Raw genomic sequence first — 27,989 nt, 5'->3', positions numbered from 1 at the left:
TGAGCCCATCTTTGCATGAAATGTTTCCTTGGTATCCCTAATTTTCTTGAAGAGATCTCTAGTCTTTCCTGTTCTTTGTTTTCCTCTATTTCTTTGCTTTCCTCCATTTCTTTGCATTGATCACTGAGGAAGGCTTTCTTATCTCTCCTTGCTATTCTTTGTAACTCTGCATTCAAATGTGTATATCTTTGCTTTTCTTCTTTGGTTTTCACTTCTCTTCTCTTCTCAGCTCTTTGTAAGGCTTCCTCAGACAACCATTTTGCCTTTTTGCGTTTCTTTTTCTTGGGAATGGTCTTGATCACTGCCTCCTGTACAGTGTCACGAACCTCCATCCATAGTTCTTCAGGCACTCTGTCTATCAGATCTAATCCCTTAAATCTGTTTGTCACTTCACTGTATAATCATAAGGGATTTGATTTAGGTCATACCTGAATGGTCTAGTGGTTTTCCCTACTTTCTTCAATTCAAGTTTGAATTTGGCAGTAAGGAGTTCATGATATGAGCCACAGTCAGCTCCCAGTCTTATTTTTGCTGACTGTACAGAGCTTCTCCATCTTTGGCTGCAAAGAATATAATCAATCTGATTTCAGTATTGACCATCTGGTGATGTCCATGTGCAGAGTCTTCTCTTGTGTTGTTGGAAGAGGGTGTTTGCTATGACCAGTGCGTTCTCTTGGCAAAACTCTGTTAACCTCTGCCCTGCTTCATTCTGTACTCAAGGCCAAATTTCCCTGTTAAGATTTCATAACTGGCAGTTAAGATTTCAACATATGAATTTTGGAGGCACACAAATATTTAGTCCATAACTGTGTTGGATTTTATCAATAGGTCTTTGTCAGATTTTGGTATTCGGGTAATGCTAGTCTCATGGAATGAGTTGGGAAGTGTTTCCTCCTCTTCCTGTGTGTCTCTATGCAAGTACAGGAAGATATGCATAGTTAGTTTTACTCTAATACCTCTACACACAAATTTGTACAGCTTGCGGGACTTACCTACTGGTCCCGTGGTTAAAATTTTGCCTCCTGTGCAGGGGGTCTGCATTTGATCCCTGGTTGGGGGAGCTAAGAGCCCATGTGCCTTGTAAGGCAAAAAACCCAAAACATTAAAACAACATCAACAGAAAAAGAAGCAATATTTTAAAAAATTAAATAGAAACTTGAAATTTGGTCCACATAAACAAATCTTTAAAAAGTTCAACTTGGTACTTATTATTTAAGTATATGCTCTGATTTATTTAATGTGTATTGATATATTTTTCTAGTTTTAAGAAAAACTGAATCCCTTCTTTGTGCTCAATGGTACCCTAGACAGTGTTACACTTCTCATTTAATTTGGATTACAGCTATCTTTATTGGGTCAGACCCATCAGCCCACTTTATAGATGAGTGGCTTATATAAACTGAGGCTCTCTATATATGCCTTTGTTTTCTTTATATATGTGCCTTTGATGCCTTGGAAGGATCTTATTGTATTTATCTTTGTATTCTTGGTGCTAAGTATATAGAAGATCCTTAATAACTAACTTAGTGAATGATTTAGCCCATAGGGTAAATAATGAAGACTTTGGTTCTAAACACGTTGTATTATTTATGCCCCTTGCCTCCCCTTTTTCGCCCTTGATGTCCATTATATCCTAGTACAGAGTGATACACGGTAGAAATGTCACAGTTTAGTAAATGAACCTGCACTTGGTTCTTTTGAATTCTCTCATTGTGAGGTGGTAACGCATGCAGGGGTGTGTGATAAGCCTGGGTTCAGAGTCTTCCTGAGCAATATGAAATGCTTTGGGAAAGTAACTCACACAAGCTGTACCAGCTCGGTGGATTCCTTTCCCCTTTATTTTTGTCAGCGTGGGCTAAGTTCAGAAGGTAGATTTGAGTGTACATGCAGAAGCTTATGCATGGCCCCCGAGTCCATGCCATGCGGGTGCTGTCTAGGACACACGCCAGGTAGAGGACCGTGCAGGTGAGAATGGGCCTTTAATATCCTCTCACACCTGGTTCTCCCTGGCTGAGGGGCTGGACAAGGCTCTGTGCCTGTAATCCTCACGATCACTTGCCCAGGAAGTGTTACTGCCTCCCTTTTGACAATAAGGAGATGTAGGCCCAGGAGATGCAGAATACTTGTCCAAGGACACTGAGAAAGGACAGCATGAGAAATCACCACTAGCTCTGTGTGGCTTCAAAGGCTTTTCCTCCATTATATTATGTTGACCCTTGGGATACTAAGTGACCATCACCATTTGTGAAGGGTTTTATTAAAACTGAATTTGAACTCTGATATAATTTTGTCAAATTTTAATTTTAGTCTTTACATATATGGCAAATCTGAGTCCGTGAAGGGACAAAGTTAGGAACCAGATGTTTTAATTTTACAGAATATAGAATCAATGTCTTCTGGCGTTACTCTGACACCAGTTTATCATTCTGTGGACTCTTGAAAGGAGGCGTCTTGTGCCTGGAAACACTGGGTTCGGGAATTTCTCTCGTGTACCAGGCAGTGTTTATATTAGGTTACGGATGGCAGTTTGTTTTGCAGATGTTCATAATGTATAATCTTATATCTTGTTTCTATTTCTGGAACACTTTCAAGTATGACTCATGTATTGTCGAGGCCATCCTAAAAATACAGCTAGCTTCAAGCATTAATGTAAAATACACCACAGATACCACACAGCAGTACCTAATGCATTCTCTCAGTAGTTTAATGTGACTTCCTGAAAAATTAAATGTTTTCTTTGACAAAATACGCTGTACTAAAATATGAATAAGTGAAAATGGGTTTTTTTTGAGAAGTGAGTTCTCTGACAACATAATGTTAACAACAGAATGAATTTGAAATTTTAATAAAAGGAGGTATCATTGGTATCACCGAAACCCAAGAAATAGAATTAGTGTCCATAAAAGCAAGTCCACCAAACTTGATGGAGCCTGGTGAGGTTCATTTCTGTAATTATGTGATTGTGTGCTCAGATGTGTCCGACTGTTTGTGACCCTGTGGGCTGTAGCCCGCCAGGCTCCTCTGTCTGTGGGATTTCCCAGGTTAGAATACTGGAGTGGGTTGCCACTTCTTCCTCCAGGCGATCTTCCCAACCCAGGGATTGAACCCTGAATCTCTTGCATCTCCTGCATTGGCAGGCAGGTTCTTTTCCACTGTGCCACCTGGGTGACGTTCACACTTGGAGGGGAAATCTTGGACCTGAAGATGGAGCCTGTGTCAAACAGATGGCTGGAGGGAAGCTGCTGCGTCGCACAGGGAGCCCAGCTCAGTGCTCTGTGGCGACCTGGAGGGGTGGGACGCGGGGCTGGGAGGGGAGCTCACGAGGGAGGGGAGGTGTGTATACGTAGAGCAGATTCACTTTGCTGTGCAGCAGAAACTCAGACGACGTCATAAAGCTTTATACTCCAATGATAAAGTTAAAAAAACAAAGACTGGAGGAGCAGTAGGACGTAATGGCTGGAGTGCAAGCTTGGACTCAAACAATTTAGGTCTAAATCTTGGTTTAGGCCAAGATTTATCAACTGTAGACAAATAATACCACTGTAAGAACTTTGATTTTTCTTATTTATAAGGTGAGAATAGTGAATGTTTAATAAGTACGTGTACTACTACCACTGGACACTCTTCTAAGTGCCTAATTTAATGCTCATAACCACCTTATAAGTAAGCTCATTTCTCATATCCACTATACAGATGTAAAAACAGCACAGAGAATTTGAATAGCTGATCAAAATTACACTATAAACAGCAAGTTGGGAATTAACTGTTTGGCTCTAGTCTTTATCCTTACATGCGGTAGCCTGCTGTCTTCTAGAGTTGTTGTGTGATCTGAGAGTATGAGAAATCATTCATGTTTTTCCCCAGCACATGATTAGGAATGCAGTAAATTATGGCTGTCATTATTACTATTATTGTTATTGTTTTTCAGTTGCTAAGTTGTGTCTGACACTTTGCACCCCCATGGACTGCAGCATGCCGGGTTCCCCTGTCCTTCACTATCTCCTGGAGTTTGCTCAAATTCATGTCCATTGAGTTGGTGATGCCATCTAACCATCTTAGCCTCTGTCATCCCCTTCTCCTCCTGCCTTCAATCTTTCCCAGCATCACGGTCTTTTCCAATGAGTTGCCTCTTTGCATTAGGTGGCCAAAGTATTGGAGCTTCAGAGTCAGCCTTTCCAGTGAATATTCAGGGTTGATTTTCTTTAGGATTGACTGGCTTGATCTCCTTGCTGTCCAAGGGTCTCTCAAGAGTCTTCTCCAGCACCGTAATTTGGAAGTATCAATTCCTTGGTGTGTAGCCTTCTCTGTGGTGTAGCTCTGACATCTGTACATGACTCCTGGAGAAATCATAATTTTGACTATATGGTCCTTTGTTGGCAGAGTGATTCTCTACTTTTTAACATGCTGTCTAGATTTGTCACAGCTTTCCTTCCAGGGAGCAAGCATCTTTTAATTTCATGACTGAAGTCACCATTCACAGTGATTTTGGAGCCCAAGAAAAGAAAATCTGTCACTACTAACACTTCTTCATCTTGTTTGCCATAAAGTGATGGAACTGGATGCCATGATCTTAGTTTTTTAGTGTTGAGCTTCAAGCCAGCTTTTCCACTCTCCTCTTTTACCCTCATCAAGCAGCTCTTTACTATACTAAAGTAAGACAAAAGAAGGGAAAAGGTCTTTGTGACAGTATAGACTACAAGGCCAGCCAGAGGGTTCAGAAGCTGCTTATTCATGTGAAGAAACCTGTGCAGAGTTGAAATGTAAATGGAAGACATCTCCAGATGCTCTGGAACGCGTGGAGATGGGACAGTACTGCTGCTGGTTGACAGCCAGTGTTGAGTATTTAAGGGCAAAGGAGGGGATGACTGAGAGCTATCAGGTGTGCCTCTGGCCTGTGACTCTTCTCATCACACCAGGGTCATGTTGAGTGGGAGACACTCCCGTGAACGTACTCAAAGTGTGAAGGGAAAGTGTCAGTCGCTCAGTCGTGTACGACTCTTCGCGACCCCATGGACTGTAGCCCACCAGGCTCCTGTGTCCGTGGAATTCTCCAGGCAAGAATACTGGAGTGGGTTGCCATTTCCTTCTCCTGGGGATCTTCCCAACCAGGAATTGAACCTGGGTCTCCTGCGTTGCAGGCAGATTTTTTACCATCTGAGCTGCCAGAAAGCCCCGAGCCTACTCAAAGTTCTATACAATTTCTAGGATCTGGTTCTAAATAACTTCATCTCTGTGCCTTTCTCTTCCCACTTAAGAAGATACGTTGGTGTACACACTGCTCTGTTGTTATAACTGATTCTTCTTCAGTTTGCTAAGAAAAAGATAAATTATTCCTAAACTTCAGTACTTGTTGATACTGACAACTTACAGGGGGAGAAACCTCACACTGGATTAGGAAATGGAGCCTTTGATTTAAAAAAAAAAAATCTTGAAAATGAATGTGAGTTCTAAGATCATGGCATTGTAAATGGAGTGGAACGATATTGAGACTCTGTCATTATGAATAGTTATAAATAGTTATAAATAATAAAAGGTGGGAGGAAGCTGAAGAGACCAACTTGGCTCTCCCTTACAGAACTTTGGAAATTTCATATTTTAAATAGACAAGTCCAGGTAATGGAAGGTCAGGCACTTTGCCAAAGGTGAATACACAGAAGCAGCATAAAACCATAAGAATGGTGTGGAGAAGGCCCGAGGCCAGAGTAAACTGAGGTTTGGAAAAATGTAAAGAAAAACCCCAAAGCGTTTAAGTTTTTAATTACATATTTAATACCTAAGTAAGGAAGGGTAGTGGATCTGCAGCATACAGAACTTCGTGTCATTTTACTGAGAAATGAGGCTTCTTAGCTCTTATTTTGTTTCATCCTTACATAGCAGGCAGATGGACCTGTCTTACAATAAGAAAGAATAGACCATATATTATAATGATTTAAGCCTGTAGTAGGAAAGAACAATAGCGTACATCTGACAGCTAAGAATAAGATGCAGGTGAATTGCTTCCTAGCATTGCGGAGCTCCTTGGGAGATTCTCAAAGGTGCAGGTCTTAGGGCAATGTTTTTCAATGTGTTTTTCATTATTGCACACTTAAGGACATTTTCCCCTGATTGTCTCTCCCCAATTCTGTGAAATTTAAATACATAAGTATGTTGTAATTTATCTGTTAATGCAGAGCATCCCATTGTGGGTAACTAGCTATGGTATTGGGTTGGCCAAAAAGTTGGTTCGCGTTTTTCCATAAGATGATATGGAAAACCTGAATTAGCTTTATGGCCAACCTAATAATATCAATAGTTAAGAACTGTTCCCAAGTCCTCCTCCAGGAGCCAAGTGTTGCCCCCACGCATGGTGTAGAGGCTTCACAGAGAATAGGAGCGAAGCTAAGCACCTCCACCTGGGTGATGAATCTGCTGATTTTCACATGTTAGAAGCACTTGCTTTGTGGAAATTATAAATTGCTTTAGCGTGGCCTCTGCACTTCCCTGGTGGCTCAGACGATAAAGTGTCTGCCTGCAGTGTGGGAGACCCAGGTTCGATCCCTGGGTCGGGAAGATCCTCTGGAGAAGGAAATGGCAGCCCACTCCAGTACTCTTGCCTGGAAAATCCCATGGACAGAGGAGCGTGTTAGGCTACAGTCCATGGGGTCACAAAGAGTCGGACACGACTGAGCGACTTCACTTTCCTAGCGTGGCCTCAGTATGTGATACACCAAGCAGTCTGCCCAATACCTTTCCTTAATCTTCCTACCATGATTAAGAAAATCAGAAATTTATCTTTATTTTTGTTCTAATGATTAAATATTAACTTTTTGGGGGAGAGTAGGGGCAATCACCCTAGCAAGATTATGCTGTTGGTGGGGGGCATGGAGGGAAACACAGCTTTAGTACCTAGACAAATGTTCTTAGTTTGATGTTTGAATTCTTTCATGACCTTCCTGGATGATTAAACAAAGTTTAATGAGTATAAGAATATTCAACACACACAAAAGACTATGTTTTTTATATGCATACACAGATGCTGTGCTGTGCTGAATTGCTCTTTGTGACCCCAGGGACTGTAGCCCGCTAGACTTCTCTGTCCATGGGATTTCTTAGGCAAGAATACTGGAGTGGGTTGCCATTTCCTCCTCAGGGGATCTTCCCAACCCAGGGATCGAACCTGTGTCTCTTGCACCTCCTGCATTGGCAGGCGGATTCTTTACTGCTGTGCCACCTGGGAAGCCCATACACTCATACACATACATATACACAGATAGATATGTTGATATGTATGTATACATACCTGTATTATGTGTGTTTACATACAACATGCAACATAATCGTAAAACAAACACTGTACCCACATCTAATTTAAGAACTAGAGTATTATAATTATCTTTGAAGTTATCCACAAGAATCTCTCTGATTCCTTTCCAGATATTCTGAATTTATCATCCTCTGGCTTTTTTGCTGTTTCAAGCACTGTTTTAATCACATATGCATGTGTTTGTAAAAAATTCAATTTACTAGTTTTTTGAGCTTTACCAAGATAGTGGGGCTTCATGGAGGCTCAGCGGTAAAGAATCCGCCTACAGTGCGCAAACTGCAGGAAAAGCAGGTTCAATCACTGGGTCAGGAAGATCCCCTGGAGGAGGACGTTGCAACTCACTCCAGTATTCTTGCCTGGAGAATCCCATGAACAGAGGAGCCTGAAGGGCTCCAGTCCATAGGGTCGCAAACGGTTGGACATGACTGAAACGATTTAGCATGCACTCATCAAGATAGTGATATTAATCATTAATACATGATTTAGTTTGTGACAATTTTTTTCTCTTTTAAGAGTTAAACATGTTGTTGGAAGTAACGGGGGTTCATTCTGTTATTTTTTTTGTCATACAGTATTCCACTGTGTGTCTTTTATCCATCTCCTATCTTCAGTTTTATTTTGAGCCACACTGCTATGAGTATTCTATATCGTGTCTTGATGTGTAAGGGGGAGAGTTTTTCTTGAATCCCTAGGAGAACACCTGTGCAGTCACTGGGTGATGTATGTGAGTAAATACAAATGAATTGTATTAATACAAACATTTAAAAAATGGTTAGTCAAAAAATAAGTGTGTTCATGGATGATTTAATAGTAGGCTTAGGGACTTCCTCTGTAGCTCAGAAGGTAAGGAATCCACGTATGATGCAAGAGATCTGGTGTCGATTCTTGGGTCAGGAAGATCCCCTGGAGAAGGGAATGGCAGCCCACTCCAGTATTCTTGCCTGGAGAATCCCATAGACAGAGGAGCCTGCTGGGCTGTAGTCCATGGGGTCGCCAAGAGTCAGACATGGCTGAGTGACTAACACCTTCGCTTTTTACTAGGGACTTCTCTACCAGCCCAGTGGTTAAGACTCAGCACTCCCAATGGAGGGTACACAGGTTGAGTTCCTGGGTGGGGAACTAAGATCCCCAAATGCCATGTGCCCCAAAATTAAATGTATATATATATAGTAGACTTAGAAGGATATTATACAGAAGTCTTCTATTTCCAGAAGAGTTGGTGCTGAATAGATGTAAATTTTAAAGGAGTCATTTAAATCTACATCAGACATCCTAACTGTGAAGTTTGAGAGATCTCACAATCCAGTGCCAACTTAAGTCGTACTTTAAAAATTTTTTCAAGGTTATGATACTCATAAATTGTCTGAGATGATTTGGTCCTATCACCTTTCAGAACAAAAGAGTTGGGGTGTAACATTGTGACAAAGTAATGGTAGTAGTTGTTCATATCACCCTTGAAAAACACTTTTGTTCCTTTGATAACACAGATACCTGTTCAAGCATTCTTATAAGCTTTTTTTTTGGCCTTACTGCATGGCTTATGGGATCTTATTTTCCCGACTAGTGGTCTGAGCCAGGTCCATGGCAGTGAAAGCCCAAGCTTTAACCACTGGACCACCCCCCCACCCCCAGGGAATTCCCGTTTCTTATTAGCTTTTAGGTGTGGGATTATGTGACTCTTCGTGATGTAATAAACCCTATTTTAACATTAGATAATAATGGTTTTATTGTAAAACAGTGTCAAAATTCAGCAGATGTAGGTATGAATGTATACATGTGTATATGCATGTGTGTGTATGTGTATATATGTGCATATATATATATATATACATGTACATTGTATATACATTTTTAACTTGATAGATATACTGTCTGCATTGGTTGCTTGGAGGTTTATGTTCTATGTAGTAGTCTGATTTGCATTTCATTTTACCTTTTTTTCCACTTTATTATTTTTTTTTTCCACTTTAAAGTCTCAGACTCTCTGGCTCAATCAGTAATTCAACATCTAAGATGGATAATGCAGAAGGATCTTTTGGGGCAAGACGTCTTTCTAATAGGACCTCCTGGGCCTCTTCGGCGCTCTATTGCTATGCAGTACCTGGTAAGCAACGAATTCTTGTTGATTCCTGAGGGTCTTAACTTTGATAACCTGTTTTGTGAAATAAATTAAGAATTTACGGAAATCTCAGGTTTAGTCCTTCCTTTAAAAATGTTGACATTGAGGGGTGATTGTTTATAAAGCATTTGGAATAAATTATTCGGAAAGTCAATGTATGTTTGCCTTTCATAGCTTTAGCAAATGTTTGCTCCAAGTAGAAAACCCTCCACTTCTAGTAGGAAAGAGATCCATCTAAATGCAAGCAGTGAATAGTTGCAAACAGGATCAGCAACTCTGAGATTAGAAAACAAAAGTGTAGTTTTATTCTTCTCAAGAAACATTCTTTTATCTTTGGTCCACATTTTGAAAAGCCAAATAATTCTTCTGACTTTTGATGTTATATGGTCTCTAAAGGGAGCCTAAGGATTACAGAATCTCTCTTACGTGTTTTGTGCACTCTTTTTTTTCTATAAATAGATGAGAAAACAAGTTCACAGAGATTAGATAACTCACTCAGGCTTTATCCAGCAAGTCAGTGATGGAGCTAGACTTCAGATCTCATATTGCTTTTCCTTTCTGATACGATATCCTCTTAAATGTTTGTAGTTCTCTGAGTTGAGTTGAAATATTCAAATCTCAACTGAAATTAAAAAAAATTTGCAGGACTTTTTTCTACTACTTTGTCAGCATTAATAGGCATTGCTATAATGATTGAAGGATGAACCCTCTCAGACGAAGTTGGTCTGTTCCAAAGATAATTTTTAGGATGAAGAGAAAAACCTTACTTAAAGCTTCCTTTTGTTATTTGATATTAAATCATCGATTTCTAATTTATTGAGATATACTTCATGTACTCTTTTATTTTAGTGGTGAGTTTATCTTGGTACTTTCAAAATTATGTAGGGCTGTAATGATGAAAATACCATGAACAGAACCTAACTCTGTCTAGCTCATAAATTTCATATCCCTTATTTGTTCCCTAGAATCAGTTTGTGAGGTGCAGTGTGCCATTGTATTATTATCGTTACTTTATTAATACACAATGCAAAAGTCTATTTGTCTTGTCTGTGCCATTGTATTATTATCGTTACTTTATTAATACACAATGCAAAAGTCTATTTGTCTTGTCTGAGAATGCAGAGTCACCCACCAAGATTCCCAGGTCTAGACCTCTTTAGTTTTAAATTGTGCAGTCTACCTGGCTCATTTCAAAGGCAACAATATCTCACTTTGATTTTGTTTCTGACAAGTCTTTGAAGCTTGTTAGAAATGTGGAGTAGCCAGGCTGGGAGAGTATAGGAATCCTGTTGGCTGAAAAACACAATTGAAGTTTATAAGTATAAACCTTGTATCTTAATAAAACAACCACCACCAAACTTTCAATTGTCAGAGCTGAGGCAGCTTCAGGATTTGGAAATACATGTAAGAAAACTTACTAGCCTAAGCTGCCTTGCAAACTCTGTAGTGGGTACTATTGCCAGTATATGTAAAGACCCTATGTGTAGTAATAGCCAGCATAGTGGTGGTGTTCAGTTGCTCAGTTATGTCCAACTCTGCAACCCCATGGACTGCAGCACGCCAGACTTCCTTGTCCTTCATCATCTCCTCGAGCTCACTCAAACTCATGTCCATCGAGTCGGTGATGCCATTCATCATCTCATCCTTTGTTGTGCCCTTCTCCTCCTGCCTTCAATCTTTTCCCAGCATCAGGTCTTTTCTAAAGCCTTTGACTGAGTGGATCACAAAAAACTGGAAAATTCTTGGAGAGATGGGAATACCAGATCACCTTACCTGCCTCCTGCGAAACCTGGATGCAGGTCAAGAAGCAACAGTTGGAACCGGATATGGAACAATGGATTGGTTCAATAGCCAGTGTAGATGACATCTCTAAAGGCAGAAATCTGGGAGCAAGCCTCTTGAATCAATGAGAAATTAAAAAGAAATAACTGAAAACTTGTGTTTATCTCATATTTCACTCATATAGTAGGAGCTTTGTAGACAGTTTAAAATAAGTCAGCAGACCTCTGCCGCCGTCCCCATCTGCTGCTCCAGGTGCTGGCTGTGAGCTTGTTGCTGCCACTTCCGTGGATCAACAGCTGGGGACACCTTGGTCTTGTCTTGGCTGACGAAAAGTCCCGGGAAACTGTCAAGACTGAGGATAACAGCCTTGCTGTGACAGTTCGGGGTGCTACTGTGATGCAGTTTAATAGTAAGAGGCACACGGCATTTGGTCAACCACTGTGAGTGTCAGGGGTTTTCAGCGAGGGAGATCACAGTCCGTGTCAGTGAGACAAGACGGGAAGGCGCTGCAGGGCGTCCCGGAAGCCAGGAGGGTCTGCTGGAGGAGGACCTGCCACTTGACTCCAGAATTGTGCTCTCACGGGCGGCTCACTTAGAGAAACATCATTTGGTGTCAGCACATCTTTGCCACTTTGGTGTACATTTTCTCTTTTTAAAACTTTCCCCTTCTTTCCACATATTCTAAAACTTATGGGTGCGTGGGAACAGGCACATTTTAAAAGACTGAGTGACAATAATAAATGTATTTTTATCAACATCACATGGAGATAAGGTCAATTAAAAAAAATCCCATTTAAAGAAAAATCCCCTTTCACCACTAATGGCATACTCATTCAACTTTTTTCTTTTGTACTCCTCCAGTAAATTAATTTGTTCTTCCTGTTTAATAAAAACATATTACATGCCTTATTGGATTGGAGAATGTCATTGTTTTTAATTCAACATTGTAAAACCAAGGATAATGTTAAAAAATTTTTATACCTTGTTGTTATATATAAGGAAAAATGAATTTAGGGATAGATTAATTATTCTAAGAGAAATAGATTCTGGGTGGTTTCTTCTTCAAACCAAATGGTTTTTTTTCCTGTGTAAAATAATAACCTCCATACCCCCTTCCTGCTTTTCATCTTTCCTCTCCTTTTTCCTTCCTAATTAGTTCTATATTGTCTCTTTTTTGTTGAACCACTTATTGATATTTACCTTATTTTCACACTTGTTAAATGCTTAACATATACATGGTAGGTAATCATTGGTTTATAGAGTAAATTAATTTAAAGCACCCTTTAAAAAAAGATGAACATTATTTACAGAGATGACTGTCATTTATGTGAAAATCAAGTAATAGCCAAATTATTACTCTTGATATTTGAAAAGAACTCTACAGGAGATATTAAGATTTGTAAGATCACATTTTGATTATTATTGCCTAAGTAGTCAATAATTAAGCTATAGATTATTGAGTACAGTAAAAGTTCTGAGGAGAGATACATATTTTGATTAATGTTCAATTTATTACATTTTTCTTAAAGCTGAGGCTCAGAAGGCTTTCATCTAGAATTACATTTATTAATAAAATGCTCTTCTGTAGAGTGACATTGTCAGGGTGCCTGCCTCCAAAGCATATGTTGGGAACTTGATTTTATCTTGGAAACTTGATTTTATCTTGGGACCATTTCACTCTCTTCAGGAGCTGACCAAAAGGGAGGTTGAATACATTGCTTTGTCAAGAGACACCACCGAAACCGACCTCAAACAGCGGCGAGAGATCCGCGCGGGCACAGCTTTTTACATCGATCAGGCAAGTGCTTATCACACTCCCATACGTGACTGTTCACTCCCGGTCTTTAAGAAATTGATTTTTAAAGTAGGAAAAGAGTAGCTCATGTACTAGCGAAAGACAGATGTACCATGCCCTCTCTAGACAGATTTAATTTAGGTTTTTGGTTTCCCTGTTCTTGGAAATGCCTTGTTAGTTTAGTATGAAATAAAAAGCCATAGTTGAAACAAGTGGTTCTAAAATGTTAACTAAAGATTCATATGCTGATTTCTTATTTCCAGTTGCTTCCTATTAACTTCCTATAAAAATTTGAGTTAAAAAAAAACAAATTGAGATTTCAATATAGCAAATTCTCTAGCACATTTACTAAAATATTCTAAATCTAAAGGTGAAGTACATAAAGGTATATTAAGTACAGTAAAATTAGATTCATAATTCCAGGAACTACAGCTTTTTGAAGAGAGTGCAGCTTATCAATTAAAATAATGTTTTTTGAATATTATATTGAAGCTTGTGGGTGCATGCATACTCAGTCATGTCAGACTCCTTGTGACCCCATAGACTAAAGCCGGCCAGGCTCATCCGTCCATGGAATTTTCCAGGCAAGAATTGAAGTGGCTTGCCATTTCCTGCTCCCAGGGATCTTCCTGATCCAGGGATCAAACCCATGTCTCCTGTGTCTGCTACATTGGCAGGCAGATTCTTAATCACTGAACAGACTCTTTACCACTGAGCCCCTGGAAACCCCTATAACAAAACTTGTACATTTCTTCAAATATTTTACTTAAAATATTGAACATTGTTCTTTGTCAGGAATGCCTAAGAGAAAAAAGGGCAGAGACTTCAAGCATTTCATAGAGAAAAGATTCAGACGTTCAATAAACTCAAAACAAGGTGCTTGAACTTCTTGTTTATAAAAATGAACATTAAAAGAGTAGTGAACGGCTCCTTTTCTTTCACCTCTCAGAATCTGCTAATGTTTGTTGTTGATGAGGAAGAACGGGTGAGGAATCAGCATTGCTGTTAATGGGACCATGGATTGATGTAATTATAAAGGAAAATTTGGTGATTATCTATCGAAAGAAAAAAATTAAACACATTTGTATCCAGCAGTAATATTTCTAGCAATTTTTCTTTCCAATGTTATTCACAAAAAGCATGAAAGCATATATACTAGGCTGTTTATTGTAGCACTGTTTGATAAATCACATAAAACTTTGTGAAAACTATAATGATGTATAAGAGACTGATTAAATAAATCATGGTAGCTAGAATTACCTGTCACCGTTAAAAAAAGTGAGATGAATATTTATGAGTTGATAGAAGTCCAGAATATATTAACTGAAAAAAAATGAAGTTGCAAGACAGTCTATATAATATGATCCCATTTGTGATTTAAAAAATGAGAAAAAAATACATAAATGTTTGTTTACACATTGAAAATTTCCAGCAGGAAACACAAGAATCAGTTAACAGAGCTTACCTCTGTGGAGGTGTGGTTAGGCATCTGGGGCAGGGCAAGGAATAAGCTTCATAGTTCTTTAAATTTGAAGCTTTCCCAGGAGTACACACTATTACTTTGTAAGTAAAAGAGTGAAATTGTAAGAAACACTGAGTGAACGAATTTTTGGAGACCAAAATATTCACATTGTCATGTAGATCACCATCTAGTTACAGAAAGAATGCTGTACTTAAAGTGCAATGATTTGTCAGTTCCCTGGTGGCTCAGAGGGTAAAGCATCTGCCTGTGGTCGGGAGACCCGGGTTCGATCCCCGGGTCGGGAAGATCCCCTGGAGAAGGAAATGGCAACCCACTCCAGTATTCTTGCTTGGAGAATCCCACGGACCGAGGAGCCTGGCGGGCTACAGTCCACAGGGTCGCGAAGAGTCGGACACGACTGAGCGACTACACTATCATAAACAATGGTGATCAAACTTAGCATCATATGGTGGGAGAATCTGAGCATTTTAGATTTCCAACTATTAAAAACGTAATCCTTTGTGGATGAAGCACGTGAGTATATTTAAAGAAATCCATTTTATTTACATAATTCCAAAGGCTCAGTTTATTTCTGATTATAAGTGGAAAAAAAATACCGTGCTTGCTTCTTCTCTGTCATATTTAAATGACAATAAGAGTACTGACTTTGTTTGTTAGAGCGTGGATTTAAAAACATATTTTTGAGTGAATTTTGTATTTGGATGATTGTTGCGATGCAGATAATAAGGAACAGAAAAAAGATGTTTTTGTGTGCTTATTATTTTAAAGACAGTTTAAAACTGGCTAAGCAGAAATCTCAGAAATTGAGTTGCTTTAGGTAACTAAATGTATTGGTTAGCTAAAGATTTATATCTTGAAGCATAATATAAATTGTTTAGATGAAACTCTGACATTGTATTCTCCCAACCATTCTAGAAAGCAAATTTTTAATTTATATCTATTTACCACTTATAAAATATTTAAAATGATATATGTATTTATGGTAGTATTCTATACTTTCATGTTTTTTCTTTTTTATTAATCCAGCTGATTATGATAAGCATCAGCTGTTTACGATGCTATAATACACTGGCACCTTCAGAGTCTGTGATGAAGATATAAGGACATTAGTCCTTTCTCTGAGTTGCTTCAGACTGTCTATTGAGATTTTATCTGAGTTTCATATTTTTTCTTCTCTCTCACTTCCTGGCAGTTAATATTCCTTATTGTTTGTTCATAACCAGATCCTATCAGTTCCTTGCTTAAAGCAGTTTGGTCCTGTCACACCCAGAATAAAATCCAGACCCTTGAACATGGCCACCACACTCTACAGGACCCAACCTTGTCAACTTCATCTCCTTTCTTCTTTCCCTTGCTTGCTAGAGTCCAGCCACAGTGACCTTGTCCTCTTAAAAATAGACCAAGTTCTTTCCAGCCCCAGAACCTTTGTACTTGTTATTTCCTCTGCTTGGGATGACCTTCTCCCAGATCTGTATATTCCTGCCTCCTCATCATTCTGATGATAAACTCTCAGAACTTTATATAATCACTCATCACACTTAAACCCTTTCTGCATGAACCCTGTTGTCATATACATAAGGTAATCTTCAGAGCACCTATCGCTCTCTGAATTTGCCTAATTAATTTCCTTGTTTTCATGTTTATTGTCTGTCTTCTCCACTAGAATGTAACTATTTTGCTTATCTCTGGCACCTAAAAACAGTTGTGGTGGTTTACCTCTTAAGTTGTGTCTGACTCTCTGCGACTCCATAGACTGTATGTAGCCTGCCACGCCCCACAGTCCATGGGATTTCCCAGGCAAGAATACCGGAGTGGGTTGCCATTTCCTTCTCCAGTAGTCTTCCTGACCCAGGGATCGAACCCACTTCTCCTTCATTGCCAGGCAGATTCTTTACACTGATAACACCTTGGAAGCTCATCATGCCTATGTTCATATCTATCTAATCACGTATAGTAATTTTTACAAAGATGGTATACCATGCATATAAAGTTTTACAGGTTGCTTTTCTTAAAACTTGATTTTCTTCAGGAGCATTTTCCTGTGACAAAAATATGACTTTTAGTGTCTGTACAGTATTTCATCAAATAGATGTGACATTATTTATTTAACATTCCCATTTTATCTACATTTCCATATTGTTGATCATTCAGGTTTGTCTAAGTTTTCACTGTTATAAATTTCACTGTTGTAGTTATATAATTATTATATAACTGTTATAATTTCACTGTTAGAAATAACTCTAGGTGAATATCTCTCCACTTAGATCTTATTATCTTGGATGATTTTTTTAAACTTGAACGCTGGAAGTATAATTAAAGGGCCTAGACATTTTCAAGAGTCTTGATATACATATGTCAAAAAATTGCTTTCTAGAAAAGGTGTTCCAACTCATGCTGTCATCCATATGCACTGAGTAATTGTCTCATGGATTCTTGTCAATATTGAGTATTTCCATGCATGTATGTTGCCAAATCGATAGACTTTAATTTGTTTTAAGAAGTACTAACTAGGTTAAATCATTTTTATTTTTATTGGTTATTGCTTCTGTAAGACGTCAATAAATTGAGTGGATAAGGTAAAGGAGAGAGAGACTGATGAAATAAGTTATGATCTGCCAAGAAAATGTTGATGTTTACACCATGTTTGTTTATGTAAATACTATAACATACTCACTTGTTAAAGTGAAGGTAACAAATATTTTTAATGCAAATGCTTTGCTGAACGGATTATAGGAACTTTTTGAAAAGAAAAATAAGCTAAAGAACAGAAATATGAAAATTTATATGGCTGATATTATAACACTTATGGAGAAATAGAGTTTAAGATTTTTTACTACCACATTAACTTTCATTTGTCTTAGAAGATAAAATAACCCAAAAAAGCTGTTATTTTTTGATATTCTTACTCTTCAAAAACCTATTACTCTCCTTTTTTTTTCTTACTTTACTTGACGCTCTTATCGTGAATTCTGCTTATTGTCCTGTGACTCCAAAGAGCTGGAGAGGAAGACTTTTCAGTCATTATACATTGCTTGCATTTCTCAAATATTATAGATAACTTGTGATTAGGTTTTTATGTCTGGCTGTTGGGTGACACTCTATATAGCCATAACTGGGGGAATAGAAAGCCAGGATGGGGAACTTCAAATGATTTTTTTTACCTTTTTCTAAACCATCAACTCATCACATTAGAATCTTGTTACTTTGACACGATAATGTCAAGTTCCTTAATATACAATATACATATTTAATGTTACATATAAAATGCACTTTAAACAATTACATAATATTTTAATGTATTCTCCTGTTTTGAATAATTCTTGATTCTCTCTTGTTAGAAAAAGTAAGGATTAACTCCTTTAATACACTGCTTAAATATTATAGGTCACCAAAAGTAACTCGTAATATATTGAATAACAGTGCTATTGATCGAAAAATGAGATTTTTATCTTGTATAATTACCTTTTACTTATTTTAGCAAATAAGGGAAAACAGTTGCTTGCTTTCTGAGAATGACTGAGTTCTGGTACCGGCTCCAAATCCCTCGCAGCCGTCTTGTTCTCGGCTCACCTCACGCTCAGTCGTGTCTGACTCTTTGCGACCCCGTGGACTTAGCCCACCAGGCTCCTCTGTCCATATGTCCTGACTGTCACTTGCACAGTTGGAGAAGGTCTGTGTTTACTCTGACCTCTGTATTAGTCAGAACTCAGGCCTTGGCCTCTCCATATTGCCATCTTGCTCAGGCCAACTCTTAGCTATGTGTATGTTAACTGTTGGACAGGTTTATTTAAATTCAGTTAAGAAGAATCAAGGGAGATAAAAATAACTTTCATTGAGGAGACCCCTGTTGTGCTAGGCACTTTTTATATGACTGCATTTAATCCTCAAAACATCCTTAGGATGGAGTTGACTTCCATACCTATAGGTGAAGTAAGAGTCTTACCAGTTGTATGATAAACAAAGCAGTGGTAGAATTTGAACCAGGATTTGTCCGGTTCTTAAGTTTAGCTTCTTTCTCTCATATGCTACTTCTCTTAAAAATGCAGTGATGCTCATGAAGATGCTGCTGCTGCTGATGTTGATAATGACAGTAACAACAACTACTACAAGGGTAATAGTATTTGTAATGATAACAGCTATTTTTTTTTTAAGAAAGTAACATGAAAGAATTTTTTAAGGTTTATTTATTTATTTATTTTGGCTGGGTTTTCATTGCTGCATGCAGAATTTCTCTAGTTCCGGAGAGCATGGGCTACTCTTGGTTGCAATTACGTTGTGGTCGCTTCTCTTGTTGCGGCGCACGGGCGATAGTGCCCTGGCTTCAGGAGCTGCAGCACGTGGGCTCAGCAGTTGTTGCTCATGGGCTCTGTTGCTCCACGGCACATGGGATCTTCCCACCAGGGATCAAACCGGTGTCTCTTGCATGGCAAGACAGAATCTTAACCACTGGACCACCAGGGAAGCCCCGTAATTTTGTTTTTTTTCAGGTTTACTGTGTGTCAGAGGTTATCTTCCTTAATCTTTTATCTTAATCTACGAGATAAGCACCATCACTAGTATAGCTTTAGAGAGAAATGGAGGCTTACAGAGGAACATGAGTAACCTTAATCATCCACAGCAGGTGGTAAAAGATCCTATTTTGATCATTTTAAATAAGTTGAAACAGAAATTTTTTTCCCCTCTATGGCTTCTTCAGTGACATTACACTGTAGCCATTTTGAGTGTCTGAAACTCTTTAGAATCTATTTTCATCAGATCATGGCTCTATTAATAATAATTGATATTTTAATAGGCTTGACAGCTTTAAATTTTTTTCTAGTACTGCCTTGATTCATAAATAGTGACATCGTACAGCACCCCTTGAGGATATCCTCATTTAGTAAATGAGGACACAGACATCCAGATTAATTGTTTGCCTCAGGTCGTTCATCAAATCAGAAGCAAATCTAGAACAGGGCTTAGACAGTTTTTGATTTTAGGTCATGCAGCTGCTTTTATCTTGAAATACTTTGTGTCCATGTACTAGGTTGTTAAAGCTGCTATATGGGATGGTTTTGTCCAAAAGGATTTTTATGCATTTTTTTTCTGATTTCTATTTGAGAAATTAGGTCTCTGGAAATTCTATAGCTTGAAGGGCAGGAAGAGATCCTTATGGGTGATCTTTATCTAATTTCTACACTGAGGAGTGATCACCAGTATTCATTCCATGTAAAATATATATATGCTGTTCCCTTCTTTATTTTTTTTTAAATGATTTCACAAGAAAAGTTACACCACAATTATTTTATTTTAAAATCTGTATAGAAAATTTTTGAAATACGTAGACTAAATCTCTCATGCTGACAGTTAAACTTGTTCGGTTCTGTTTTCATATCAAGTGTAAGCATAGATAAGTATTATTCTTCATATAAAAATTCTTTCTAGACTTACATAACAACATCTTTTAACTGAATGGTTACATTTTTATTCCATAAACACTAAAATAAAAGCCTGCTGTGAGCCAGTTTTGCACCAATATGACAAAAAAACAGAGTTCTCACCTCTTGAAGGCCTAAGAATCCTACTCGGAAGATGAAACAGGTACATGAGAAAGTGGAAGTTGCTCAGTCGTGTCCGACTCTTTGCGACTCCATGGACTGTACCCCGCCAGGATCCTCTCTCCATAGGAATTGCCCACTGGAGTGGGGAAAACAACCTGGTACATATTCATAGATGGTAAATCACAGGAGAGGGTCAGAGGATTGAACTGGGGTCTCCTGCATTCCAGGCAGGTTTTTTACCGTTTGATCCACCAGGGAAGCCGCCTTTTCACTTTTTTTCCTTTCAAATCACAAAAGAGAATCAATGGAAGAGGATTGAAGGGAATGAGATCACGATGATCAAGAAAAAGCTTGATTTGTGGCATTTTGATTTTTGGTGTTTTCAAGTGAGCAGTTTCAGTAAAATGAGGGTGATGGAAGCTTATTAGAGGCAGTCAGCATGTGGACTATTTCCAAGAGGCTTGAAAATAGGAAATTCCCCAGCAGTCCAGTAGTTAGGACTTGGTGCTTTTCACTGCTGAGGGCCTGGGAACAAAGGTCCCACCAGCTGCCCCGTGCGGCCAAGAGCAAACAGAAAGCAAACAAACAAAAAAGAAGTTTGTAAATAAAGCAGAGGAAAATGAGAGTATATTAAGAGGCTCAGAAGACTGTAGATTTTCTTAAAGTACAGACATGTGTGTAGAAGAGAAGGAATGTGAAAATGAAAATAAGACATGGTATAGTTGATGGAGGGCTTCCTCGGTGGCGCTAGTGGTAGAGAACCTGACTGCCAATGCAGGAGATGCAAGAGATGTAGGTTTGATCCCTGAGTTGGGAAGATCCCCTGGAGGAGGAAATGGCAACCCACTCCAATATTCTAGCCTGAAAAATTCCATGGACAAGAGGAGCCTGGTGGACTCCTTAGTCCATGGGGTCACAAAGAGTCAGAAATGGCTGAGAGAGAGAGAGAGAGATAGTTGATGGAAGATTTTGGAGGAAGGAAGATAAAATGCCACTAAGCTCAGAGTACAGAGCTAGCCTTAGAAAAGGAGGAGTGACACTTAGTCAAAGACAAAGCTGCTCCTCCTCATCATATGAATATGCTCAAGTATTTGCATCATTAAAAAAAAAAATGACTTCTGCTACACTGTCCCCAGCTCCGCCTCCCATTATAGTACCAGGTCGCTCCCTTGTCTTCTTCATGACCAGTTATTTTGTAGAATGTTGCTAAGTATGGTTTGTCTGATGTTTCCTCATGATTTGATCAAGATCATGCATATTTTAAAAATGCAACAATGCAGTAGAAGAGATGTGGCCTTTGGGGGAGCTTCATATAAGAAGTTTAGTGCTTGAAACTTTTATACATCTCATTGCATGCGTGCTAAGTCGATTCAGTCCTGCCTGACTCTTTGCAACTCCGAAGTAACCCGCCAGGCTCCTCTGTCCGTGGGGATTCTCCAGGCAAGAATACTGGAGTGGGTTGCCGTGCCCACCTCTAGGGGATCTTCCCAACCCAGGGATTGAACCTTCATCTCTTGTGTCTCCTGCTTTGGCAGGCAGGCATTTTACTGTTAGTGCCACCTGGGGAGCCTGATACATTTCATCACTGTATATTAACTGAGGACTTGGTTAAGGTTGTATCTGCCAGGTTGCTTCACTGTTGTGTTATTTTTTTCCCTTTGTCACTTAAAAATACCTTGTGAAGGGGGATAGTTTTGAGTTTTTGCAAATGTCCTGTTTTTCATCATCCTCTTATCCACTAATTTTACCATTCGTTGATGATTCTGGCTTCAGCAATTATTACTACAGTGTGTGCCAACTTGTGACTTTGTGTTTGTATCATTTTTTCAGAGTTAGAGGTTCTTAACTTGAGGTCTCTATTGTATACGGATAGCCGTGTGCATTTTACTCTGGAGAAGAGGTATGGCACTTACCAGGTTTTCAAGAGGCCTTTTTCCATCCATTACTACTTTTTTCAACTTAGGATCACAGCACCTATCTCCACAAAGAGTTTGGCACCACTAAAGTGACTTAGTCCACATCTCCATTAGGGTGGATGAAAGGATTCCTTTGTGTTTTCCTTCTGATCTCTCTACAGCTTATTCCACCTTTCCTCTGGGAAGGTGCAGTGCGTTACTGACTGAAGTCTCCTGGAGTAAATAAAAGCAGATCTGCTGTGTCTATTGTTGTCCTATGTCGTCAAGACTTTGTCTTCTCTGACCCACAGTTGGGAAACCACTAAATTTTGACTTACGTATTTCTAGTTTTGTCTCTGAGAACATGTATTTTCATCTCTAGGAAGTGTTTAAAAGTTAAATAGAGTATTTAGTCTGTTGTATAACTAAGATTGATAAAAAGTTTATTAGCTTCTTAAATACAATATTAACACAAGTTGTGATAACTTGATTTCTTTCTTTTTTTTAGATTGAGATATAGCTGAGTTTCTTTTTATTAGGAGCTGTGTTTTCTTGGAGTAAATAGTTTCTTACAAAAGAAAGCTTAATTGAGGCCTTAGCTGAAACATGAATTTTTATAAGTAGTTTATGTGTTATTTTTAATGTTCTGGAAGCCATTTCTATGGATTTGCTCTTTTATCAACTAGCAAAAATAAGATTCTTTTCTTTTTTTTTTGGTTCTTTAGGAGCTACTAAGTCACTTCTGTCCATGCATTTTAAAAAATAAAGCTGCTACCACAAGATGGTCAGGTTTATTCATATCTTAAAACCTGACAAAGATGCCACAAAAAAAGAAAACTACAGGCCAATATCACTGATGAACATAGATGCAAAAATCCTTAACAAAATTCTAGCAAACAGAATCCAACAACATATTAAAAAAATCATACACCACGACCAAGTGGGCTTTATCCCAGGAATGCAAGGATTCTTCAATATCCGCAAATCAATCAATGTAATACACCACATTAACAAATTGAAAGATAAAAACCATATGATTATCTCAATAGATGCAGAGAAAGCCTTTGACAAAATTCAACACTCATTTATGATTAAAGCTCTCCAAAAAGCAGGAATAGAAGGAACATACCTCAACATAATAAAAGCTATATATGACAAACCCACAGCAAGCATCACCCTCAGTGGTGAAAAATTGAAAGCATTTCCCCTGAAATCAGGAACAAGACAAGGGTGCCCACTCTCACCACTACTGTTCAACATAGTGTTGGAAGTTTTGGCCACAGCAATCAGAGCAGAAAAAGAAGTAAAAGGAATCCAGATAGGAAAAGAAGAAGTGAAACTCTCACTGTTTGCAGATGACATGATCCTCTATATAGAAAACCCTAAAGACTCTACCAGAAAATTACTAGAACTAATCAATGAATATAGTAAAGTTGCAGGATATAAAATTAACACACAGAAATCCCTTGCATTCCTATATACTAACAATGAAAAAACAGAAAGAGAAATTAAGGAAACAATACCATTCACCATTGCAACAAAAAGAATAAAATACTTAGGAGTATATCTACCTAAAGAAACAAAAGACCTATACATAGAAAACCATAATTTGATCTTACTTTTAAAATAGGATGAATCTTAATTGTTTTTCATAGAAATTTATTTTTTATGATAGTACATAGACATTTGAAATGAATTCTGTAATACAATGCAAAATTCAGCAGCTTATTAAAAGGAGACTTGATTAAGCAGTGCCTGTTTTTTGTGTTCCCCCCCTCCCCAAGTTGGGAAGTCAGTGCTTTGCTATTTGAGAAATTTTTTGGATATTTAGTCTCTTAAAAAAAGTAGAGATAGTAGTTTTCTTCCCTTCATCTGAAGGATTGTTTGGAGGCTGATTTTTCAGATTGGTTGACAGCTAATTACTATAGGGAAAATTAAATTTTAAGCAAAGGGGATCAGTATAGAACACATTTTTCTAGTTAAGCAGTGTGGTATGTTTAAGCATAGGGGAAATCACAACTAGTTCAGTGTTGCAAAAATATCACGTATCAGGCAACTGGTATCAGGAAGTATTGGAACGATAATGCCATATTGTGATAGACATAAACACTACATTAAGGAGCTTGGACTTAGTAAGGAGAAGATCTGAGAGGTAAGAAGGTCCTGAACTAGAGGAGTGGTAGAAGGGATGAATTCCAGAAATACTAAAGAAGTACATCATCATAAATTGGATGTAGGAGGTGAGGTAGGAATCCAGGACCTGTCATGGGAAAATAGTGCTCGCACCATAAGTAGGAAGATAAGAGAAAGAGAATATTTGGAGGAAAAGCTGACGTGTTCAGTATTGTACAGTAGAGCCTGTGCTTCTAGAGCCTGGCTGGAGACATCCATGTCATAGGGCTTGGGGGAGCCGGAGGCTGAGAATGGTTAGCATGCCACTGGTGGTTGCAAGTGTGTGGTTAAGGGTGATGCTCTAGAGTCAGAAGAGCTTGGGTTAAAGACCTGATTCTGGCAACTTACGTGGGATGGGCGAGCAGAAAAGAGAAAGTTTGTTTTTCTGTGTTTTTTTTTTTTTTAAAGAAAATATAGTGCCATAAAGGTAAAAAGCAGAGATTTTTAAGGAGAGAGTGATAACATAAATTTCACGGCATTAATCCTAATCATATTGTTCAGTACACAGCAGAAATGTCATTGAGGTTTGCATTTTTTTTAAACCAGATTTTCAAGGATTTTGACCAAAAAATAGATTTTTCTATCTTGTTCAGCATCTATCAGTTAAAGAAGGATTTTTCCCCCCCACATCTTTAGTACTTTACTTTTTTAAAAAATTATATTTTTCCTCTTTCTTTCCATTTGCAGTCAACTTTATTTCCTCTTTTTCTCATTTCTAATTTTCTTAAACTTGGAAAACTAGGAGTATGATTATGGTCAGTCTGCTATAGCCCAGTGGAAAACCTGACTCTTTTTCTGTTTTGGTAAATCTGTGATGTTGTCGGTGTGGAACATGACACTAAATCTGAATCCATTGTGATGGTGACTCATTTAAAACCTTCCAGTCTCTGTGAGTTCTCACCTAGTTTATTTGATCTCCATAAGAATCTTGATAGAGCAGATTATAATCTTCATTTTTTTCTAGTTAAGGAATCTGCTTCCTTGATTGCATTACTGACCCAAAAATAGCTGTTAGTTTTCTGTTTCATTGGGGATATATCTAAAATGTTACAGCTGAAAGGAGCCTTAGAGACCACTGCTTCTAAACTCTTCATTTTACAAATGGAGAAACAGGCCTCAAGAGAGAAAAATCACTTGGTCCAGATCCTATTGGTGGAATAAGCAAAACCAAGATCTGGAGCCCAGCTTTTCGGATTCCTGGTCCCTATAATAAGGAGGCCTAGTTTCATCTGCATTACTCAACAAGTAAAATCAGGCCACGCTCCACTATGTTTGATGGTCTCCTGTTGCTTTTGTCTCTTGGAAATAGTGTGCAGTTCGTGCAGCTACAGAAGGTAGGACACTCATCCTGGAAGGCTTGGAAAAGGCGGAGAGGAATGTTCTGCCGGTTTTGAACAACTTGCTGGAGAACAGGGAGATGCAACTTGAGGATGGACGCTTCCTGATGTCTGCCGAGCGTTATGACAAACTTCTCCAGGTAAGAAAAGAAACGTCACCGCTGCGTCTGAGCTGTGAGCCGTGGGCCGTGCCATCTCTGGTATAAGGCATGATCGTATGAGAACAGGGACAGTTGTTCGGGGGGCGGCTGTCTCGGGCAGTTGGCTGAAGCCAGTTGTGTGTTTGCAGTTTTGTATGGCCCTTCTGTTTGTAGACCATGTGAGAGGACTTCCCAGAGTTTTACTTTGTTTGTCTCTCTAATCACTGCTTTTCTATTTTTTTTTCTCCTTTTAATTCTTTCCTTTCCCCTCCTTTTCTATCTCCCTCTTTCCTTCTCTTCCTTCCCTCAACAAGCCTAATAGCTTCTAGACTGTGCCAGGCACCGGGAAGACAGAGTTGAATACAATCCACTAGTTGGTTCAAGAAGCTCGAAGTCCAGTAGATATGGACAGAAACGAACGAAATATTTAAAGATACCCTGAAGGTCCAAGCTACTGGCATCTCATGCCTGAGCTGTTGTAACAGCTTTGTCTCTGAACCCCCTGCTTCCCTCCTGGCTCCCCCAGGGCAGTCAGTGGTCAGCTTAACACAAGGCAGAACAGGTCATTCCTCTGCTGTAAACCTCCAACGCCTTTCTGTTCTACTCAGAATAAAATCTGAAGTCCTTACAGTGGAATACAGGCTATCTGGTGATCTGGGCCATCACTGCCGCTTTGGCCTTATCTCCTTCTTTCCTTCTCCCCTTTCATTCCACTCCACCTGCCAGCATGCTCTTTACCATTAACTCCTCAAAATGCCTTCTCCTGTCTTATCAGTGCTTTGCACAGCACCTTGCTCTTCAGAGTGGTTTTCTCCCAGACATCTGCCAGACTCATTCCTCTACCTCTTTCAAGTCTTTGCTCAAATGTAGCACAGGCATGCCTTTTTACATTGCGCTTTGCTCTAGTGTTGCTTCACAGATACGGCGTTACTTACAAATTGAAGGTTGGGGCAACTCTGCGTCACACAAACCAATGGGCACCATTTCTCTAACAGAGGTCACCACTTCGTGGCATTTGGTAATTCTAACAACATTTCAAGCTTTCTCATTGGCAGTTGCTATGGTAATTTGTGATCACTGATATTTGATGTGCAGCTATTTTGGGGTTCCTCAAACCAAACCCATATAAGATGGTGAACTTCATCAGTAAATGTGTGTGTTCTGACTGCTCCACACATCAGCTGCTCATCCCCCAATCTCTGTCCCTCTTCGCAGTCCTCCCTGTTCCCTAAGACATAACAACAGTGTTGAAATTAGGCCAGTTAATCCTACAGTGTTCAAGTGGCCTCTAAGTGTTCAAGTGAAAGGAGAAGTCACTTGTCTCTCACGTTAAGTCACAAGCTAGAAATGATTACGCTTACCGAGGAAGAAATGTTGAACCTGAGATACACCAAAAACTAGGCTTCTTATGCTAAACCATTAGCCAAGTTTTTCATGCAAAGGAAGAGTTCTTGCAGGAAAGTAAAAATGCTACTGCAGTGAACACACAAATGGTAAGAAAGAGAAACACCCCTATTTTGCTGAAGAAAGTTTTAGTAGTCTGGATAGAAGATGAAACCAGCCACAAGATTCCCTTAAGTCGATGCCTAAATCAGAGCAAAGCCCTAACTCTCTTCAATTCTCTGAAGTCTGAGGGACGTGAGGAAGCTACAGAAGAAAAGTTTGAAGTTAACAGAGGTTTGTTCCTGAGGTTTAAGGAAAGAAGCCGTGTCCATAACTTAAAAGTGCAAGGTGAAGCCCGAGTGCTGATATAGAAACTGTGGTAAGTTATTCGTAAGATCGAGCTCAGATCAGTAATGAAGGTGGCTACACTGAACATCAGAATTTCTATGCAGATGAAACAGCCTTCTACTGGAAGAAGATGCCATCTAGAACTTTTATAGCTAGAGAGGAGAAGTCGATGTCTGCCTTTAGAGTTTCAAAGGACATGCTGACTCTCTTGTTAGGGGCTAATGCAGCTAGTGACTGTAAGTGGAAGCTAGTGTCCTTTGCCATTTTGAAAATTGTAGGGCCTCTGAGAATTATGCTGCATCTAATCTACCTGGGCTCTACAAATGGAACAACAAAGCCTGGATGACAGCAAATCTGTTTACAGCATGGTTTATTGTTAAGCTCACTGTTGAGTACTTCTCAGAAAAAAAATAGCTTTCAGAATATTACTCTTCATAGACAATGCACCTGGTTGTCCAAGAGCTCCGATGGAGAAGTACAATGAAATTCATGTTCACAGCATTCAGTCTGTAGCCCATGGGTCAAGGAGTAATTTCAACTTTCACGTCTTATTTTTTTTTTTTTTTTAACTTTCATTTGCAAATTTATTTTTTTTTTTTTTTTTTTAATTTTTTTATTAGTTGGAGGCTAATTACTTCACAACATTTCAGTGGGTTTTGTCATACATTGATATGAATCAGCCATAGATTTAC

General features: G+C 38.8%; 1 protein-coding gene across 1 annotated transcript in view; it reads left to right on the top strand.

Moving 5' to 3' along the window:
• VWA8 (von Willebrand factor A domain containing 8) overlaps window positions 1–27,989 on the top strand; it is a 367,922-nt gene that overhangs the window by 33,629 nt on the left and 306,304 nt on the right. The window contains exons 3-5 of the mRNA XM_043478154.1: window positions 9,277–9,407; window positions 12,892–13,002; window positions 25,399–25,566. Coding sequence (XP_043334089.1) covers window positions 9,277–9,407; window positions 12,892–13,002; window positions 25,399–25,566 — 410 coding nt within the window. The remainder of the gene's footprint in view (window positions 1–9,276; window positions 9,408–12,891; window positions 13,003–25,398; window positions 25,567–27,989) is intronic.

The sequence above is a fragment of the Cervus canadensis genome, chromosome 9, assembly GCF_019320065.1.
Source record: "Cervus canadensis isolate Bull #8, Minnesota chromosome 9, ASM1932006v1, whole genome shotgun sequence".
Taxonomy (NCBI): domain Eukaryota; kingdom Metazoa; phylum Chordata; class Mammalia; order Artiodactyla; family Cervidae; genus Cervus; species Cervus canadensis.
The sequence above is the reverse complement of the archived record's forward strand: the minus strand, read 5'-3'. Positions and strand labels throughout refer to the sequence as shown.